At 47.0% G+C, this 20,806-nt stretch overlaps 1 protein-coding gene across 10 annotated transcripts in view; it reads right to left on the minus strand.

Annotated features, from left to right (window-relative positions):
* EML1 (EMAP like 1) overlaps nt 1-20,806 on the minus strand; it is a 162,635-nt gene that overhangs the window by 56,751 nt on the left and 85,078 nt on the right. For all 10 annotated transcript variants that reach the window (XM_079129487.1, XM_079129481.1, XM_079129483.1 and 7 more), the window contains one exon: nt 12,445-12,627. In XM_079129487.1, coding sequence (XP_078985613.1) covers nt 12,445-12,627 — 183 coding nt within the window. The remainder of the gene's footprint in view (nt 1-12,444; nt 12,628-20,806) is intronic.

The following is a 20,806-nucleotide window of genomic DNA, read 5'->3' on the forward strand; positions in this document are numbered from 1 at the left end:
CGAGCCCTGGCAGATGATGAGAGGAGAGTGGCCCTCACTGTGGTCTTCCTGCCTGACACCCACAGCCCGAGTCTGCCCAAGAGCACAGCAGGTGGCCCCACACTGAAGGACAAGGAACTCCCTGACCAGAATTCCTCCAAACCGTCCAAGTCATCCAAAGAGGGCAGATTGCCAGTCTAGCAGGGCCTTGGAAGGCAGACGACTGAACAACGTGGGCTCCCTCCACACGTGGTCTCCTTGCTGCTCTCCGACCCTGCCGGGGTCCTCGCCTTATCTCAGCCTCCTCTCTCTGCCTCACCCACCTTTCAGTCTCATGCATTCTTTAAGAGTACACGTATTTAACGGGCCGGGGCCATTGTTCGGTGGCAGAGCACTTGCTTAGCATGTGTGGGGCACTGGGTTCAATCCTCAGCACCACATAAACTAAATAAAGGTATCACGTCCATCTACAACAAAATATATTAAAAGAAAGAATACACATCCTCAGCTGCTAACAGCGTCCCTCCCTGCTCCCCACAAATTCACATCCACGCGGAAGCTCAGAATGTGGCCTTACTTGGAAACTGGGTCTTGGCAGGTGTTAGCAAGGTGGGGAGACAGGTGAAACGATGGATTTGGGTGGTCCCTAAACACAATGAGAGTACCTTCGCAAGAAGGCCAAGTGTGGACCCACAAGAGGGCCCTGCCGGACGGGTGGGGACCAGTGTGAGGTGTCCCCAGCCAAGGAGAGCTGAGGACGTCAGCAGCCACCCGACGCTGGCAGAGCCATGGAACGGTGCTCCTGCAGAGTCAGGAGGAACCACCCTGCTGACACCTTGACTTGGGCCCAGGGAGTGAGCAGGCCTTGGCGGCGCTGTCCTTTCTGTCCCCATGGTCACTATCTCTGTGTCTCCCCTCCAGCCTTCCAGCCCCGGGTGCCAGTCCAGCTGCCTGCCAGCTCGCGAAGCTCACTGCCTCGCCCGACGCCCACTTTACAACCAGGTCTTGGGAGAAGGGGGCTGTGCCCCGCCTGCCAGGCTGGGGCTCCAACACTCCACTTCGTGAGGTCAGCCAGCTGGTCTGGGCTCACTCTCTCCCAGTTGATTTTATTTTTCACTCCACACACCCAGACTCTCGTGCCTCAACACAAACAGACAAAACCACAACCAGCAAAACCCTATCTCGCCCCCTGCCCCAGCTCATCTGAAAGTGAGCATGCCCGGGTCACCTGGTGGGCCAGTTGGACACAGCTCCAGAGCTGAGCTGGTGGGGCTGCAGAGGGCCTGGGAATCTGCATATCTAGGCTGCGCTCGGGCCACACTGCTGCCGCTCTGGGGACCACACTTTGAGAACTGCTGGCTATGGCATCTGCCTTGGAGGGTGTTTGCTTACCATCCCAGCCTGCATTGACTGCCCTCTCTGGGGACTTCTGTCATGGATTAGTGCACACCTGGAGTCAGCAATGATCACATCCTGCCAGTCGAATGGGCTGGTCACACCGTCCCAGAGTCCAGAGAGGTCACTGCCCCTACCCAGCTCCATCCTTGTGCTCCGAGTGCAATGAATCCACTCCCTGCTCCAGAGCACAGGCTAGCCGCTCTGTCCTCCGGGCTACGGAGCACCAGGCTTGACCTGCTGAGCAGAGTCTGGAAGACAGCAGCTGCCCAGAGGAGCAGCAGTGACATATGGGGTGGGGGACAGAGCCACGCTTGGAACCCGTGTGGAAGGAGCCAAGGACATCAGTCCTGGACCCCCTCCCTGCTCTGATCCCCACCGCTGCACCCCAATGGAGGGCGGGGATGAGGGAGCCTGCTGGGGGGGCCTGGCCTCCGGGCAGATGCTGCTGGGGAGGGTCAAGAAAGGACCTGAAGGGGCAGCTGAAGCTCTGGTGCCAGCTCCTCCAGGGCACATGGTCTGGTGCCAGCCTCCCAGACCAGTGCTCGCACAGGCCAGGCGCCTTCTGTATGCACCTGCGTAGACAGCACCCTACCTTCGCGGCTGTCCCCACACAGAGAACACAGCACAGCAGACGTCTGTCAACTGCCTGTTCACTTCACTGACTGTCGGCCCTGAAGGTAGTGCCTGCTGCCAGCCTCACCCAGAAGGGGCTCCACAACCAGCCCCCTGGATGCTCGGGTCCCACATCCGTTGATTCAGCCAACTGCACACAGTAAATACTCAAAAAATCCCATTCTTTTCTTATCATCAGTCCCTAAACGATATAATGTAACAATCGTTCACATAGCAATGACGTGTTGGGAATTACGAGTCACCCAGAGATGACTTAAAGTATGCAGGGAGACGGGAGTGGGCTCTATGCCAACTGTGACATCTTACAAAAGGGACTTGAGCGTCATCAGATTTTGGTACATGCGTGGTCCTGGAACCAATACCCTGGAGATATGGAGGGATGACTTATTTGTTGATCAGGTGGTGCTAAAGCAACTGTGAAAACTTTGCTTCTAAGAGGCATTATGTTGTTCTTTCAAAGTCACTACTCTACCATTCATTCATTTTTCTCTCTCTCTCTCTTTTTTTTTTTTTTTTAAACTGGGGATTGAACCCAGAGGCGCTGGAACATCCCCAGCCCATTTTATTTTTTATTTTGAGACAGTCTCACTATGTTGCTGAAGGCCTCACTAAATTGTTGAGGCTGGCCTCAAACTTGCAAGCCTCCTGCCTCAGCCTCCTGAGTCACTGGGATTACAGGTATGCATTGCTACACCTGGCTGTTCATTCTTTCTTGAGCTATAGTTCAAATTCAGTCTCACAATAATCTAGTATTGTCCTTCTCCGCATAGCAGAAATAGGACTTTAAAATCCTATGTAATGAAAACCAAGTGCATGCTACACAACGTATAAGAAATTTCACCTTAAAATCTAATAGAGTAGCATCAAAAGTAGACAAAACTATTGAAGTTGTGCTGAAGAATCAGGGAAGAAAGAGAGAGGGAAGGGCCAGGAGCACCCTTCAGATGAAGGTGGAAGGCTCCATGGCAAGATCGGTTCCAGCCGCATCCCACAGGTGACATCTTCGGAGCTTGGCCACCACTGCTCTTACACAGCATCACCCCCGGCTCCGACAGCGCCCCAAACGCTGATTTTTCACACGGTGCTCTCCAGGCTCCTTTCAGGGCACCAAATCACAAGTGTCAGCCATTGACGCCCATCACATTCGCCTCTAGAGGAAGGAAAACAGTTGCCTTCTCTGCTCCCGTTGGGATCTGAAGTGTCCCTAGAGGCCCATGGGCCGAAGGCTTGGTCACAGCCTGGGGTGCTGCTGGGAGGTGGGGACCTTTGGGAAGTGGGGCGTAGGAGAAGGAAGCAGTCACTGGGGGCGTGCCCCTGAAGGGGGACAGTGTGGCCTGGCCTCTTCCTCGCTCTCTTTGCTTCCCGACCGCCTTGAGGTGAGCAGCTTCCTCCAGCACATGCTCCCGTGATGCTCTGCCTCACCACGGCCCAAAGCAACAGACCAAGTGACTGGACTGAAACCTCTGAGACCACAGTGCAAATAAACCTTTCCTCCTTCCAACTTGCTCGCCAGAGGCAGATGTGACAGCAGCGGGAAGCAGGGAGTGCAGGCTCTGGCCTGGACATGAGGAGGGCAGGGCAGTGGCGCGGCCGCAGCGCCCGCTTTAGAGCGCTCTCGGGACACTGCAGGAAAATGACGCGAGCCCAGGTGCTTAGCTCCTCGCGGGGGCCTGGCACGAGTGCACAACAGCGCGTGACGTGCCACCTCAAGGCTGGGGTGAGGGACGGAGTTGAGGGCCGGCACACAGCGTGGCAGCTGAGATCCCATGGCCCCGCCACACCATGGGATGCTCCGTGTGGACATCAGGGTGCATCCTGAATAGCATGAGCCATGGGGACCGGAACTTGAGGGAGCCCGGGCTGCTCCTGTGCACACTAGGAGAGCTGGGGGAAGACTGCAGGCGTGCTCATGCCCAGCAGTCACTTCCACACTGATGCCCAGGCAAAGGGAGGCAGGCGACAGAGCAGGGCACTCAGGTCTGAGGTCAGGAGCCAGGGCACGCAGCGTGACCACAGGTGAGGCCCTCTGGGCCCTGCTTTCCTTGCCTACAGGGGAAAGGCTTAGGGATTTTCCTGCTCTGCATCCATGCTCCTTCACAGGGGAGAAGAGGATTCTGCAAAGCGACACCTGAGGCTTGCAGTTGGCCACCCCTTCCTACAGGCAGACCCCCCAGGGCCGAGGCCTGAGGGAGAGCAGCCAGTGCAGCCTGCAGCTTGCAGTAGGAAGCAGAGTGGGCGGCTGGCATCTTCCAGATGCACCCCACACCCACTGACCAAGTCTCACCAACCACCTGGGGGCAAATTCCCTGCAGTTCCAGTCCAGTTTGGAGGCTGAAAGATCTCTGGCTGTAACTAAAGTTCATCCAGAATCACAGCAACAAAAACACTCAACCAAAGCCGGAAATGAAATTTCTCCTTTCATCTTTCTTAATGGTAGTTTTGGGACACCTTGACTTCAAGAGGTACTAATCATGATAATATATTTTCAAAATCACAGTTGCTGTAAATACAAATTTTAAGTATAAGCTAGTCAAACCTACTAAAGCATGTTATTATGGGATTAAGTAGCAATCTAAAGATCAACAAACCCCTTTACCTCGTATCATATTCATAACTCAATGTACAATATCTGGTAAGTACAACTTCCCATTAGATTGAGAAGTAAATGTAATTATACGGAATATGATTATGTCTGTGATTAAGTATAGAAATCCAAAGTTTAATTGAGTACATTTGACCGTTATGCATCAGGAATCCCTAATTATCACCAGGCCTGGGGGGCCACATCTGCAATCCCGGCTACTTGGGAGGCTGAGGCAGGAGGATCACGTGGGCAACTTAGATGACCCTCTCTCAAAATAAAAAATAAAATAAAAAGGGCTGGGAAGGCAGCTCAGTGGTGGAGCACTTGCCTAACATTCACAAGGCCCTGGGTTCCATTCCCAGTACCACCAAAAGAGAGAAAAGAAAGAAAGAATTCCTAATTACCTATTTCAACATTGAAAAGATGTCCATATTTGGAACAGGAGAAGGCAACCTGCTTTTGCTAAACTGCATGACAAAGTAGAGGACTGCTAAGTGCTAGGGAAGATTCCTGTCATCGCCGTCACCAATACCTAGCAAAATCAGAGAGGCATTTGTCCTCCAACCCAGCAGCCCCACTTCTAGGAATCAATCCTAAAGCCGTCCTGGCAAAACCACAAAACACCCTGTGCAGAAGGCCAGGCCCTGCAGAGCTCTTTGTAAAAGGTAAGACCACACAGACTGCCATAGTCGTGGCCCTTGATCAGGCAGAGCTTCAGGCAGCTCCAGAGGGGTAAGGAAAACCTGCCTGCGCTGCCCTGCAGGGCCTCTGGACGTACCCTTGTGAACAGAGACTGCAGGGCAGCAGGGGACATCACCTGGTATTTACTGCCCCACAAACCTGAAGATCTAGAGCAGGCTTAGACCCCTAACTCTTATTTATTTATTGTACTAGGGATTGAACCCAGAGGCACTTTACCACTCAGTCACATTTATTTATCCCCAGACCCATTTATTTTTTGTTTTGAGTAAGGGTCTCGCTAAGTTGCTTAGGTCTTACCCTGCACAAAACTCAACTCAAAGTGGATCAAAGATTTAGGCACCAGAACAGAGACCCTGTGCCTAACAGAAGAAAAAAGAAGGCGCAAATCTTTACCATGTTGGCTTAGGAACTGACTTCCTTAACAAGACTCTTAAAGCATAAGAAATAAAATCAAGAATAAATAAATGGGATGGTATTAAACTAAAATGCTTCTTTACAGCAAAGGAAACAATAAAAAATGTGAAGGGAGAAAATCTTTACCACATGTACCTCAGGTAAAATAGTAATCTCCAGGATATATAAAGAACTCAAAAAACTCAACACCAAAAAAACAAATAACCCAATCAATAAATGGGCCTCAATCTTGTGATTGTCCTGCATCAGTTTCCTGAGTTGCTGGGATTACAGTTATGGGCTACTATGCCTAGCTTCTTACATCATTAAAAAAATTTTTTTAATGGACTGTGTGTAGTGATCCCAGAGACTCAGGAGGCTCTGGCAGGAGGATTGCAAGTTCAAAACCAGTCTCAGCAACTTAGAGAGGCCCTAAACAACTTAGCAAGACCCTGTCTCAAAGTAAAAAAATAAAAAGTCTAGAGACATTGCTCAGTGGTTGAAGGCTTCTGGGTTCAATTCCTGGTACCCCCTCCTCTCATAATTTAAATTACTGAAATGCAGAAATCAAATTTTAATATATTGATCAACATGTGGATGAGACTGTCCATTGTACCATTTTTTAAATTTCAATTCTGAGGACTCTATGCAAGAGTCCTGTAACATTAAAAATTCAATGTAATAGAAATATGTGTGGAAAAGACACTAACGAATTGAATTCAGTCATTTATTAACAATCTAAATGTCCATCAACCAATGAACAGATAAACAAAATGTTGCATTTAGTAGAATATTATTTAGCAATAAAAAGGAATGATAAGGGCTGGGGATATAGCTCAGTGGTAGAGCGCTTGCCTAGCGAACACTGCAAAAAAATTCAAGTGAATACATACATAACAGAGAGCGTGCTGCAACATGGATGTACCCTGGCTACAGTCCTGCCGTGTGAGGGAGACAGTGCGAAGCCTCACACTGCATGAGTCTGTTCACTGAGTACCTGGGGAGGGGGCACGGGCGACCCTGTGGCAGCAAGCTGGGGGAGCCACCGGAAATGGCTACAGAGGAGGGCAGGTTCCTTCTTGGGTGACGTCAAGAGTTCTGTGAATATTAGAAACCAATGAATCGTACGCTTACGATGGGCTAAGTGTATCTCATATTAAACACTATTTTTAAAAACTGCTGTTAAAAAGGAACTGATGGGCCAGTGAGGGAACAGGAGTGCTGTCTTGATTGTAAAGCACGTTAAGGACTTGTTGTTGGGTTTGATGGTTACTGGGAATGGCGAGCCCTTGTAGCCTGCAGATGCACAATGTCGTGTCGTGCACCAAGTGACAAGTGTCATGGGCTTGCTTTAGGACCACCGCCAGGAGGGACCAGTGGGGGTGAGGACTCAAACCCAGCACGTGCACACAGGACGGAGGCAGGCAGAGGCGTTGTTCTTTCTACTTCTGTTCAGGTCTGAATGTTTTCCTACTATGAGGTTTAAAAGCAATCTTAATCTCTGAAGAGTTAAGAACATGCCCAACGTTTTCTATAGATCACCACAGAAACCCTCTCTAAAGCTGGCAGCGCAATAATGAGAAAGTGGAAGAAACCAGGGTATTCAGCTAAAAGAGCAAAAGACAGAAATTCCCCTGTCATTCACCAATTTGTAAGGGGAAAGATAGGGAGAGAGTACACGAGGAGAGAGAGAAAGAGAGAGAGAGAGAGAGAGAGACAGAGAGAGAGACAGAGAGAGACAGAGAGAGAGAGAGAGTCAATTGTTCCCTAAATTTGGTTAACCAGGATAAAGAACTAAGTTAATTATTCACTGATGCCATTGAGGGCAAAGAGCTCAAACTTTTCAATTTGTTAGTTGTACCTATCTAGTAAAGCCTGTGGAGAGACCACAAGGGTGTGCCGAATATATCTATTGTATTGAGAATACTTTGCAAATCAAATTAAATCTTGGTGGATAAAAGCTTTTATTTCAAGTCATAGAGCTATTCATTTCTTAAGCATTTGGTTTGATTTGTATAATGCTAATTTAAGTACTAATGCTCAGACACCTGCATAGGGAAGCAGCCCCCTGGCAAAAAGAATACCCAGGAGTCCTGCCTAGGGAGGTCCCCAGCCAGCTGAGCCACTAGACATATTATTTAGCGTCCTGGAGCTGCTTTTTCTTGTAAAAAATGAACCTGACAATACCTGCCAGGCGGGACTGTGGAGAGGTGAAATGAGCCAGTACACCCAAAGCCACCCCCGCCAGGCCCGCCCCACAGCGGCAGCTGTGGGTACTGTTCTGAGGCGTGGCGGTCAGGCCAGCACAGCCACTGGCAGGAGTCCTTGGTCTTCGTGGCCAGTGTGGCCGAGGTTAAGGTCTGGGGCTGGAGGGTGTCAGGGTCTTGGAATGGCAGGGCTCACTTGCCGACTGTGCCCACTGAAGTCTTTCGGTTCTTCAGTAATTCTCTGATCTATTAATTCATGGAGCTATTAATTAATGTAATTCCCAAATCTATTAATGAGTGGATCCACTAGCTGATATAGCCAATAAAATAGTTTCCAAAGGCATATTAAAGTATTTTAAAAGACAAACTGCCTAACTACATTTTGAGCAAATGAACACAAGTTAAAGTAAGAAACATAAACTCCGTGCTGGTTACTGAATAACGAGAGATAATCCCAGATACATGGAAGAATGGCTAATTTTAATCTACATTTTATATTTAAAATTCCAGCACTAAAATGGAAAACAGCCAAGTCTGCACACAATGGATCTTTTATTAAGTGAACTCCACACCCTGATCCCTGGCTTCTCCAGGGCGCATTGAGCAAACCCACCTCCTGACGCTTGCCGAGAGCCCCCGTCCACCTCAGAGTCTGCGGTAAGGAAGAAGTGATTTTTAAGACATTTTTTCCTGCTTATTAAGGATTAGGTACAATTTAACATTTAGAAACAAACTAAAATTATAAAAAAGAAAAGAATTACCTCACGACTCAGAAAAAAAAAAATTGATAACTTTTGTCAACTTCATTGATAACTTTCATCTCTACTTGAAATGACAGTGTATGCAAATTTACATCCCCCTCAAAATACTGCATAAGCACTTTCCCTCTTATTACCACAGGCAGCATTTTTAAAGACTGTGCAGGACTTAACCGCATGGAAGGACCTGATTTTGGGCCCTGTCCAGTGTGTGGTAGAGTATGGGAGGGGGAGCGTCTATGCAGCTAGTCACTGGCTGGAACCCCACCTGATGTGAATTCCTTCCTGCAGTGCTCACTGCTACCTAGTGAAGTCAACAAAGAGTGAGGTAGTAGGCGGAAGCCTGAAGTCAGGTAACCTGCTTCCAACAAGTGGAGTATCGGGGTGCGAAGGAACTATGGGACCAACTGTGCTTGGTCCCTGCAAGCCAGCGCTTCCTGTGGTCCTTCAACAGAAAGAGCTGTCCCTGCAGGCCAGACTACCTAACTATGATCCAACCTGTGGGGCAATTTCAAGTTTTATTTTTTTTAGTGGTTTTATTTTGAGAAAATTTTCACCTCCTCTGTCCCAGAAGACAGACGTGGGTTTCAGGACACACTGTTACCCCCGTGCTGCACACCTCCCAGCCACAGACTTCCAGAAGCAGCATCGCTTGTCATCTTGGTTTTGGACCAGCCCTTGTGGCGGGCGGGGCAACCCTAGGGCTAAGGCTGTTGTGGAAAGGCCCTCCTGGCAACTGCCAATCACCCTGTCTCTTTAGAAGGATTACTCCCACCACCAAATCCCACGTTTCCTTAAAAACGTGGCTATGTCCTCTCTTCTTATGGTCTCCGGAAATCACAGAGAAAGGGCTGCTGTTACTGGACTTTCGGCCCCTCACTATGGCTGATAGCTAGTTTCTGTTGTGAAATAGACAAGCTGCTATCGGTTCTCTGGAACGAACATAAAGCAAGGTGTGAGACCAACAGAGTTCACTGAGAAAGGCAGACCCGTATTTGGCTAAATTTATGTGGCGTAGTCAATTTGGAAATCATGCTTTCCATTCCCATTCACTACATATGATAATTTCTTGGCTAATTTGATGCTTTGGTTTTTGGGTTCAGGACCAATAACCAGGGACAAATCCTTCAATTTAATGCACCTGAGAGACAAACCGTTCCTGTGGTCTGAATGGGTATCTGTGAGCTCCCAGGCAGCACCCGGCCAGTGAGCGCTCACTGCAGGCTAACGGCCAGGGCACCACACAAAGATGGATGCTGCCAGGCACTGACTTTCTGCTGAGCCATGTGAGCACTTCGAATGTGCCCTGCAGGCCTGTTCCGCTGTGGCACAACCACCCCCACGGACACTCAGGCAAACAGAACAAGGATTTCCACTTGAAACTCCAAACACTGAGCCCTAGATTCCTGCCAGCGAGTCTCAGGGCTGGGGCAGTCACTTAACATTTAAAACTCAGAATGCCTGTGTCCGGCAACCTGTATCAGAGAAGAGCCAAACTGTTACAAAATGACAACAACACAGGTCAAGCACACCTGATCCAAAAACCCAAAATGCCCTCAAATCTGAACTTTTTTGAATGCTGACCTGACACCACAAGTAGAATATTCCACCCAGGACAGTTGCAGTAAAAATGCGGGCACACAGAAATGCTGTTTAACACTGCTGCTACCGTCCGGATCCGGAATGTCTCCGAAGGCCCGTGTGTTAAAGGATTGTTCCCAGTGTGGTGCTCTTGGAAGGCGGTGGGCCTGGTGGGAGGTCTTCTGGTACCTGGGGTGTGCCCTTGAAGGGGACATGTTTTCTGCACCCCTAGGCTGTGAGGTGTATGGATTTGCTATGCAATGTCACCATGATGTGCTGCCTCACCGAAGGCCCAAAGCCACAGCACCAATCAATCATGGACAAAACCCTCCAAAACTGTGAGCCAAAATAAAACTTTCCTTTTGATGAGTTGACCATCTCAGGAATCTGTACAGTGATGGAAAACTGATGAACACAATTGCCTTCTGGTGCATAAGGTGTATATGCAGCCTAAATGAATTTTGTTAGGACTCATTGGCAAGATATTTCATTATGTATATGTAACTCTTCCAAAATCTGAAAAAGTCTGAGATACCTCTGCTCCCAAGTGTTTGAAGTAAGGCAGCTTGACCTGCAATAAACCCAAGCACATCTCATGGAGGAGACCCACAGCAAACCGTGGCTACTGAGTGCAGGGTCAGACTACCAAGCGTGCCACTGCCAGGGGCAGCTCTCCTGTACCCACAGCTTCGGATGCATGTCCCCTGCCCTGCCCTGCTCTGCTCCCCAGCAAGGGGAAACTCCGCCTGCTCCCCAGAGACCTCCCGCTCGCCCGCCTTCTGTGGACTCCATTTCTCAGTGGGACCTTCTGGCTCTCACGCTTGGATTCATTTTCACTTATGAAAAGCAGGGTATAAAATAAAGTCTGGTGACTATGAAAACAAATTATTTCTCTTAGAAGAAGTTTTATAACAACCAAATTTCACTCATAATCAAGAAAATAAAACTGGGTAAGCCCTTTATATTTATTTTCCTACTTTTCTAAAAATGAAGTTTTAGAAGTCTCAGTCTTCATAAGGCAACGGCTTCAAATGTACCCTTTTGGATACAGTAGTCATCATACTTATTTTTGGAAAGCTGAGTAGGTCAAGAATACCTAAAATAACCTAGTTTCTATTTAAAATACCATAATCACTTTGCAACTCAAAAGGGAAAAAAAGATTACTTAAAACGATTATTCAAAATATAGACATCTGCTGAGCATGTGTATTTCACAGGAGGTGGGTGAGAACGCTCCTGAAGTACAGAGAGGTTTCCTTCCCCAGGTGTGTAAAAATGTAGCCAAGAACTTGAGAAAAAAAATTAAAAGATACGCTGGACAGTCATCTCTGTGCCAAGGAAACACATCAACTGTGAAGTGATCTGCTAGATCCAAACAAAAGGGAAAGGCGTTTTTCAAGGGACTTTCACATTCTGCGACCTCAACCTTTCAGCCGTGAGGACAGTCGCAGCAGCACAGTGCGGCAGATGAGCAACTGCCCCCTGTCCAGTGCAGACCTTGGGTGCCAACAGAGGCAGGGAAATGTTTCTGAAGGGCTTCAATCCCAAAATTCTAAGAAGAGGGTCACTGCGACAGTACTTATCACTATGTTTCCTGATGCCTCATTCCCAGGAGCCACAGGGACATGAAATGGTGACTTAAGTTTGTCAGAAGTCCACTGGCAAGACCTCTGCCCGGGGTGTGTCCCCCATGGACAGCACAGGAGACTCACAGAAATGGGGAGGGAGGCTGGGGGAGCACGCCAGCCAGGCGGGAAGTTACTGACTCCCTCCGGATCCAGAGCCCCTCAAGGAAGGGCCCAAGCTCGGTGCCGCAGGCGTTGGCTGGGGACCTCCCTGGTGACGGGGAGCAGTGAAGTGCTTGCTATGCTGAATGGCAGCGCGAGCTGCGGGCAGAGGTGGGAGTTGGCAGAAACCAACTCTGGCTGGAAGGAGCACAGTTGCTCTGAGGCGCCCGCCCCTGTGGCCTCGATGCACTTGGCTCTCAGCAGTCCATTCGGATAGTCCTTCCCGGACTCATGAGCATTTAATGACCACCTGCAAATGCACACCCCCTAAGCGGTGCGATCACCAATATCATGACAAAAATTACTGCCACACTCATGTGATTATCATGACAGAGCCAACTGTTTTACTGTGATTCTGAGTTTTGATTCTGTCAGCAACCATCCATGGGACCAGCGCCACCCTCTCCCTGTGTGACGCCCACCTTTGGTAGGTCCTTTCCTATTAAGCACAGCCTGCTGTTCCTCAGTGATGTTCAGCCGCCGAACCACGTCAGCCAGCGCTGACTTGAGCAGCTGGATGTCATCTTCCTGCATCTGGACCCGCTGCTCCAGAGAGGCGATGCGGTCGGACACCTCCATGCTGCTTGCAGCAGATGCGCTGTCATCTAAGCCAAAGGGAAGAGGGTGAGAGTTAGACTCTGCCAGAGCAACCAGATCTCTAAACACAGACCAGCACGAGGCTCCAACGAGGCTGTAAATTGCACATTGTTTGTAAATCGTAACTTATAAACTGCGAACGACCCCTCCCAGGCAGGCAGTACGGCACTGCCACATGCCGCAGAGCTTCCTTCTCCGGCTCTTTCGTTCTGCCTGTGTCTCTCAGGTTTCAGCTGTGGTTTTAACTGCTGTTCTGCTTTTCTGCTTGTTGGCCAACTTGCCTTCTTTTCCATGATATCAAGAACTCAGAAGAGGAAGGATGTTGGAACCTGTTGACTTCACCTGCCCAGAGGTCCATTCTGCCTGGTCTTCTAGCTTTAATTCGGCCATGTTGACCACTGTCAAACAGGGCTCAGGCCGTGCCATCCGTCAATCAAGATTTGAAGGACAAAGCGCTGAGTGATCAAGCGTGCTTGGTAAGCGTGCCTCGCAGCTACGGCGGGCGCCCTTCCCACCGTCACACTTCCCCACCCTGCACAGGGTCCAGGGGCTCGGCATCGTCCTGCCCTGCCAGCTCCCTGGCATGGTCCTCCCCACCGCTACCCTGCTCCAGCTGCGTCAGCCTCTCCTCCCCTGGGACTGTTGTTTCTGCATTGCCTTTGCTTGGGACATTTCTCAGCCAGCCTTTTTGCATGACCAAATTCTTGTTCTTTGAGTCTCAACTCAAACAGGAGTTTTTTGGAGAACCTTCCTAAAAACTTTACCTAGGTTATTACTTTCTATTTTGTTGACCTTATTTTTTTTCACTAAAAACTATGATTTTCTGGGCTGGAGCTGTAGCTCAGTGGTAGAGCGCTTTCCTAGCATACATGAGGCACTGGGTTTGATCCTCAGCACCACATAAAAATAAACAAATAATAAAGATATTCTGCCCATCTACAACTACAAAAAAATTTATTAAAAAAAACCTTATCATTGTCTTGCTGGCCAGTTCATTGTATGGTCTACCCCTCCACCTGGAATGTAAGCATCGTGGAAGGACTTCTGCTTTGGGGCATGCCAGACTAAAAGACCCTCCTGGACAACAGCCTCAGCCCCATGCAGGAAACAAAAGCCTGAAATAGCACAGAAAACAGCTACCTGAAGGTACGGGGAAATGAACGGAAAAGTACACTCTGGTGGGCACTCACACTCACTATAGGAGGGGAAGCTCACTCACCCTAATGGAGAGCTCATAGACTATGGTGGGAGCTCACACTGAGACTCTGATGGAGAGCACGCTTAGACTATGGTGGGATCTCACACTTAGGCTTTGGTGGAGAGCTCCCATTTACACTCTAATGGAGAGCACACAGACTATGATGGAAAGCACACTTAGACTCTGATGGAAAGCACACTTAGACTCTGGTAGGGAGCTCACACTTAGACTTTGGTGAAGAGCACACTTAGACTCCGGTAGGGAGCTCACACTTAGACTCTTTTGGGCCACTCACACTTGGACCCTATTGGGAGGCTCACACTTAGACTCTGATGGAGAACACACTTAGACCATGGGGGGAGGTCACACTTGACTGGTGGGGAGCTCACACTGAGACTCTGGTGGGGAGCTCACACTTAGACAATGGTGAGGACCTCACACTTGGACTCTGGGGGCACTCACATTTAGTCTCTGGGGAAAGTTCACACTCAACACTGAAGACTTCACATTCACTTAGAGGAAGTAAGATAGGAAACCATACAGGAAGCCCGTCTCATTGCTTTTATCCTGGGGCTAAGTGGTATACACAGTGGTGAGGGCACAAGTGGGAAACTTTGAAATCTTTTTGACCTAAGAAATAAAACAAGCAAACAAAAAAATCATCAGGAAACAATACTGAGGAGAGTGGGAAAACGCCACAAGGAAGAAAGCAAGAGGGGTTCCCCAAATCCTGTCTGCTCGAATCTCTACCTGATCTGTAAACTGTATACACGGAACAGAGCTAAGTGCTCCAGCAGACTGCAAAACGTCAGAACTGAGGGTGGAGCTGATGACCCAGAAATAGAGACCGCAGCTAAAGTCCAGACAAGAAAAGCACTTACTAAAACAAAGAAAACACCACCAAAAAGGATGATATCATAGAGATGATATCAGACAGCTCAGCAATCATAATGTCCAGAACACAATTCAAAATTATCAAACATACTAAGAATAAAAAAATGGAACACAATCTCAAGAGAAGAAAAAATAGATTTGAGTCTAATCTCAAAAGGAGCAAAATATTGGAACTATCAGATGAGGAATTTAAAATAGATAATGTAACTATTCTAAAAAGGAAAATTAACACTTTTTAAATGAATGAAAAATTCAGTAGAGAAATGGGAAATCCCAGCAGAATAGAAACAATTAAAAAGAGAACCAAGGGCTGGGGTTGTGTGTGGCTCAGTGGTAGAGCGCTGGCCTGGCACGTGGGAGGCACTGGGTTCAAGCCTCCACGTCAAAAAAACAAACAAACAAAATAAAGGTATTGTTTCCATCTACAACTAAATAAATTTTAAAAGAGAACCAAATGTACATTCCAAAACTTAAAAAAAAAAAATCTCTGAAATAAAAAGTTCACTATGTGAACACAGCTGAAAGGACACAACGGAAAGGACACAACAGAGGAAAGACTAAGTAAACCTGAAGGCAGACCAACTGGAAGCAATGAAGGTAAAGGGCACAGAGAAAAAAAAAACCCAAAAATGAAGAGAGCCTTGGGGATCTGTTAGACAATATCAGCAGTCCAACATACACTTAATTGGCACCCAAGGAGAAGAAAAAGAATAAGGCAGAAAAAAATCTGAAAAATAATGGTCCAAGTATCCCAAATCTTATACAATTACAAAATGCTAATCAAAGACCAAGAAGTAGATGGTTATAATTAATTTTTCTGACAAAAATTGTAAGGGTATTGTGTATGATATTTTTAAAAAGCAAGACCCAACTATATGCTGTCTACAAGAGACACACTTCAATACAAAGACACAGTTGGATGGAAGTAAATGAACAGAAAAAATACACCATGCAAAGAGTAGGCAAAAGAAGGCTGGAATGGTAATATTAATGGTAATATTAAACTAAGCATCTAATTAAGATGTATTATTAGAGATTCAGTCACTTCACAATGAAAAAGGGGATAATAAAAAGGAAGATAAAACAATCATAAACATGTATGTGACCAATATAGAGCTTTAAAATACATGAAGCAAAATTTGACAGAATTGAAATGTAAAACAGATGATTCTACAATCTTTTCTGAAGATTTTACACCCCATCTTTCAGTGAGTGATGAACGATGAACAACTAATAAAAAAAAAAATCAGTGAAGTCACAGAAGATCTGAACACTATAAACAACACTGACTTGCTACAGACAGAAACCACACCTACCCATGATAGTTATATGGCACATCACTTTCTGAGCTGTAAAACTGATCTGAACAAGCTTAGAGATTCTCTGACCATGATGGTATTAAAATAGAAATAAAAAATAAAGATAACAAATATTTGAAAGTTAAATACTTCTTGGGTCAAAGAAGAAATCACAGGAGAAATTAGAAAACCGTTTAATTCAAAGATAATGAAAATACAACATATCACAATGTATGAAAGGCAGCTAAAGCAGAGCTTTGAGGAAAACCAATAGCTTTAAATCCCTGTATTAGGGAAGATCAATAAAATATAAATTCCACAAAGTAGGGGTCTTTTCTGCTGGTCCACTGCTCCATGTCTCAGTCCCTAACATATAGTAGGAACTCAATAAATATTTGGTAAATTAATTAATAAATGGATAAATAATAATTTTTAAGGCATGCATTAAATTAGATGATGGGGATATAAAAATGACTGATTCACTCACCTACCCTTAAGAATCTCTCTGTCTAATGGAGAAGAGACATGTACACAAGTTTTAAAAACAAATTGATAAGTTGTATAATTGAGAAATACACCAAGTGTATAAGTAAATACAGAGATGGGGACATTAACTGTATCTGGAAAAATATGATCAAGTAGGGGTTGGCCCCTAATATGCACATTCCGTCAACTCTATAAATAACAGATAATTGCTTCATACATAGAAATATTTTTAAGTGTGTTCATGGTACCTCTGAGAAAGAATGACACATATTAAATATCTGATAATTAACAGAACTTATTAACTACCTAAATACATTTAAAACTGCTAAGCTCAGCTGGGCATGGTGGTGTATACCTGAGGCAGGAGGATTACAAATTCAAGGCCAGCCTCATTAACTTAGTGATACCCTGTCTCAAAATAAAAAATAAAAAAGGCTAGGGTTGTAGTTCAGTGGTAGAGCACCCCTGGGTTCAATCCACAGTACTGCACAACAATTATTATTATTATTATAAAACTGCTAAACTTTTACGAAGAAAGCATTGTGTAAGTCCTTTTTCTAATTTAATTTTGTTACTTTTTATTTTTTGCAGTGCTGGGAATCAAACCCAGGGCCCACACGTTAGGCAAGCACTTTACCATTGAATTACAACCCCAGCCCCATCCAAATTTTTTAAAAAGTGTATCTCTTTACAGAAAGCAAACTCTGGAGGCAGAAAAACTTGCAAATATCCTCTTCTCACTCTGTCTCTCCAAGAACTCTAGGTGTTACTTTTATGCTCCTACAGAATCCCAGTGTCCGTCAGGAGGTATCTGGGTAGCCTTTCCTCCTGTCTCTCCCTGTTGATTAAGACACACAGAGTTTTTAAACTCAACAGTGAGAAAACCAACAACCCAACGAAAACACTGATGAGAGAGAAAACGTGCAAAAGACTTGAACATGAAAGGATGCTTGAGTCATTAGTCCCCACTGAAAGGCAAACCCAGAGAGCAGGGCAGGAGGTGCACACCTGCCACCCCCGTGCTCAGAGGCGGAGGCAGGAGAGCTTGAGCCCTGGAGTTCAAGACCAGTCCAGGCAAGGTGGTAAGACTTATCTCAAAAGTAAGACTCAGAGATACCACTACCCAAGCATTAGAATGGCTAAAGAGTGCTGACGCCAACAAGTGCGACAACATACAGCAAAGGCAGCCTCCTCCAGGCAGCCGGCAGACAGGGCGGTCTGACCCCTTTGGAGGGCAGGCTGGCACCCACTTACAGTGCCAGCATGCACTTCCCCGAGGACCCAGCTCTTTCTAGGTCCTTACCCCAGGGGAACGAACACACCCAGACGCAGATCTGTCTCCCATGGCTCTACGGGTGAGTGGACCGAGTGGCAGGTACAGCGGAGCACCCTGGGCAACAGAAAGTGAACCCCGATACCCAGAGCAGCAGGGGTGGTTCTCAAAGGAAGCCACTTGCAAAGGTGCGTGGATAGGAATCCATGAGGTGACACTCTCTGAAGGACAATGCCATGGAGGAGAACAGATGGGGTGAGAGGGGTGTGGCACAAGGGAATGGGGAGGGGTTTACAGCGCTCTGTATCCCAGTGCATGCAGCTGCACAAATCCATACTGTGTTCCAATGACAGAACTATCTCGAAAGCAGTGGCTTTGCTGAGTTATCCCACAAAATGGTTTTGTGAGGGTCCAAGTGAGGTAAGGTCCACGTACTGGCTTTGCCGCTTTGGAAGGTTAGAGTCTTGCTTGTTGGAACTGGTTGTCATTAGACTACAAGATCACAGCTGAGAAATGCTTCTTTGAAATAACAGTCGCTGCCCCTGGGAAGAGACACCCCTAGGTGCTGCCTGACTCTGGCAAAGGGCAGCAGGTCTGTGGAACAGAGCAGAGGAGCGACAGAAGAGCCTGAACAAGAGACGGGAAGGGAAGGCCTGAGCAGCGACTGTGACAGGGCCGCCTGGGTAGTCAGCCTCACGGGGGGTCTCTGCCCCGGAGGAAGCAGGGAGGTGTCAGGTGGGGGACCATTCCAGGGCTAAGTGGGATGCTGGAGAACTCTGGTGCAAGAGGTATACCCCGGTCCAAATCCCAACGTGGCTGCTTTCTAAGTGACCTAGAGCAAACGGGTTAATCTCTAGGTACCTCGATTTCTCCTCTAGTAAAACAGAAACAACAACAGTATCTACTTAAAGGGTCACTGTAATGTCATATGAGTTCATAGATGTAGAGCCCGTGGAATATATGTTTCACATATAGTGAAGGTATAAAGGTAAGCTATTTATTATTATTATCAATAACAATTCAAAGCAAATCCAAATTTAACATTTCCTTTGCAATTCCCAGGTACTGCTATGCATATTGGCATTGAATAATTAATTAGGAACTAGTATTTTATTAATACTACATATTTTTTAAGTTATGAGAGTGCTATAGTTTGGATTGTAAATGTCCCCCAAAAGCCTATGATCAAAGACTGGTCCCCTGGGTGGCACTATTAAGAAATGCCACCTGTGGGCAATAGGGCCTACTGGCAGGCTCTTAAGTCACTGGGGGAGCGCTTCTGAAGGGGACTGTGGGACCCCAGTCTCCTCTTCCTCTTTTCTTCTTTGTGCTTCCCGGTGAACAGTTTTGCACCATGTGCTTGAGAGGCCCAAAGCTTCATCACAGGCCCAAAGTCACTTGGCCTACTGGGCCAATTGATCATGACCTGCAAACTTCAAAACTATGAGCCAAAATGAACCTTTTTTAATAAGTTAATTACCCCTTTTTAAAATAAGTTAATTACCCCAGCTATTTTGGTACAGTGATGGAAAGATGACCAACAGAATCTGCCGTATAGAGAATCATGAATTTCGATCCTCTCTGAGTCGTTCACACTGAGAGCAGCTTCTAGAGAGGGCACACCACTCAGTGGGGCCAGAGCCAGCACGTACTGGAAAGGAAAGTTAGCATCTGCAGTGCAAGCTGGAATCTCAGATCACTATTGTATAACATAATGCAGAGTAAGACCAGCTTGGCTGCTCCCTCCTTCTAAAAACCCATGATTTACCACAGCATCACTGTGGCTTCAATGGATAGAAGGGATGGGTGGGTGGGTGGATGGGCAGATAGAGCTTAATAAAATGCATAAGTCAGACTTTTAATTACATTGTGAAATTTGTATAGGAAAAAGCCTGATTTTCATATTTCATGAGACAAACAAAAACTTCCAAGCACCTCAGTATTTGCCTTCAAATACGAATAGTTGAAACCTGTAATGTCTGATCCACTTGCAAGACCATTCACTTGTGAGAATGTTTCCCCCATGATATGATCCCAGTGCTTTTCAAATCCTGCCAGAATCATTGCTTTAAGCTGTAATGGATTTTCTTTCTTCTATTTCTGCAGGTAATTAATCTCAAGGAGACTTCCTGGCAGCACAGTGAGGCTGAGGCTCTTACCCCTCTTGCTTTTAGAAAAGGCCAGAAGTGCTGCTCACATAACTTCGCACTTCAGTTCAGCTGGGGAAGCTGATTAGCATAATGAAAACAAAGCCCAGAGCCTTGCCTAGCCCCACAGACCTTTCCAACCCCTCATCCCACAAGATTCCGGGCTCCAGGGGGAAGGCTGCATTGATTGTCAAAGACCTCGTTAGATTAGGACACAGCACAAATAAGACTTTAACAAGTTGTCCGTTCAGTTCCTGTGCTTCTGCAACTTATCTAAGGAAGTCATTAAAAGTGTCAACAGTAGAGCCCTTCATCTTATTGCTTCCAAAGTTTCCACATTCTTGTCAATCATCACTGCTTTGTAGCATTAGAGGGAAGTTTAAAAAAGAGGGTATTTGTTTTAAGACAGGGTCTCACTGAGTTTCTGGAGCTGGACTTGAACTTGAGATCTCCCTGCCTCAGCCTCCTGAGTAGCTGGGATCTTACTGGCATGTACTGACCTCCTGGGATGTTTTAGAGCGGTTTGTAGGGCTCCCCTCTACACTGGAAGCACTGGGGCACCTGCCCGCTCCTTGGCGAGGCCAGGAAGTTGCTTACACGGCTGGTGTGTGGTGGTCTCCACCACAGCAGGTGGGCAGCAAGTGGGCATCTCACAGACAGTGGCAACACTGGCCGGGCTGACTCCAAGGATGCAGAGTACACGCAATTCACTCCGAGCTGGGCTCAGCCCACAGTGGCATGAGGTGTGAGGTGCAGAGGTCTCTGCTGGCAACCTCTCCACAGGCTGCTCAGCCTCTTTGGCCAACATCAGACCTTCTTGGGGCTACAATTCCAACCTCCCCATATTTTGTCAAGGGCCAAGCACGGGTGAGAAAACTAGTCTTCAGAAAA

Source organism: Sciurus vulgaris, assembly GCF_902686455.1.
Source record: "Sciurus vulgaris genome assembly, chromosome: 2".
NCBI classification, from domain to species: domain Eukaryota; kingdom Metazoa; phylum Chordata; class Mammalia; order Rodentia; family Sciuridae; genus Sciurus; species Sciurus vulgaris.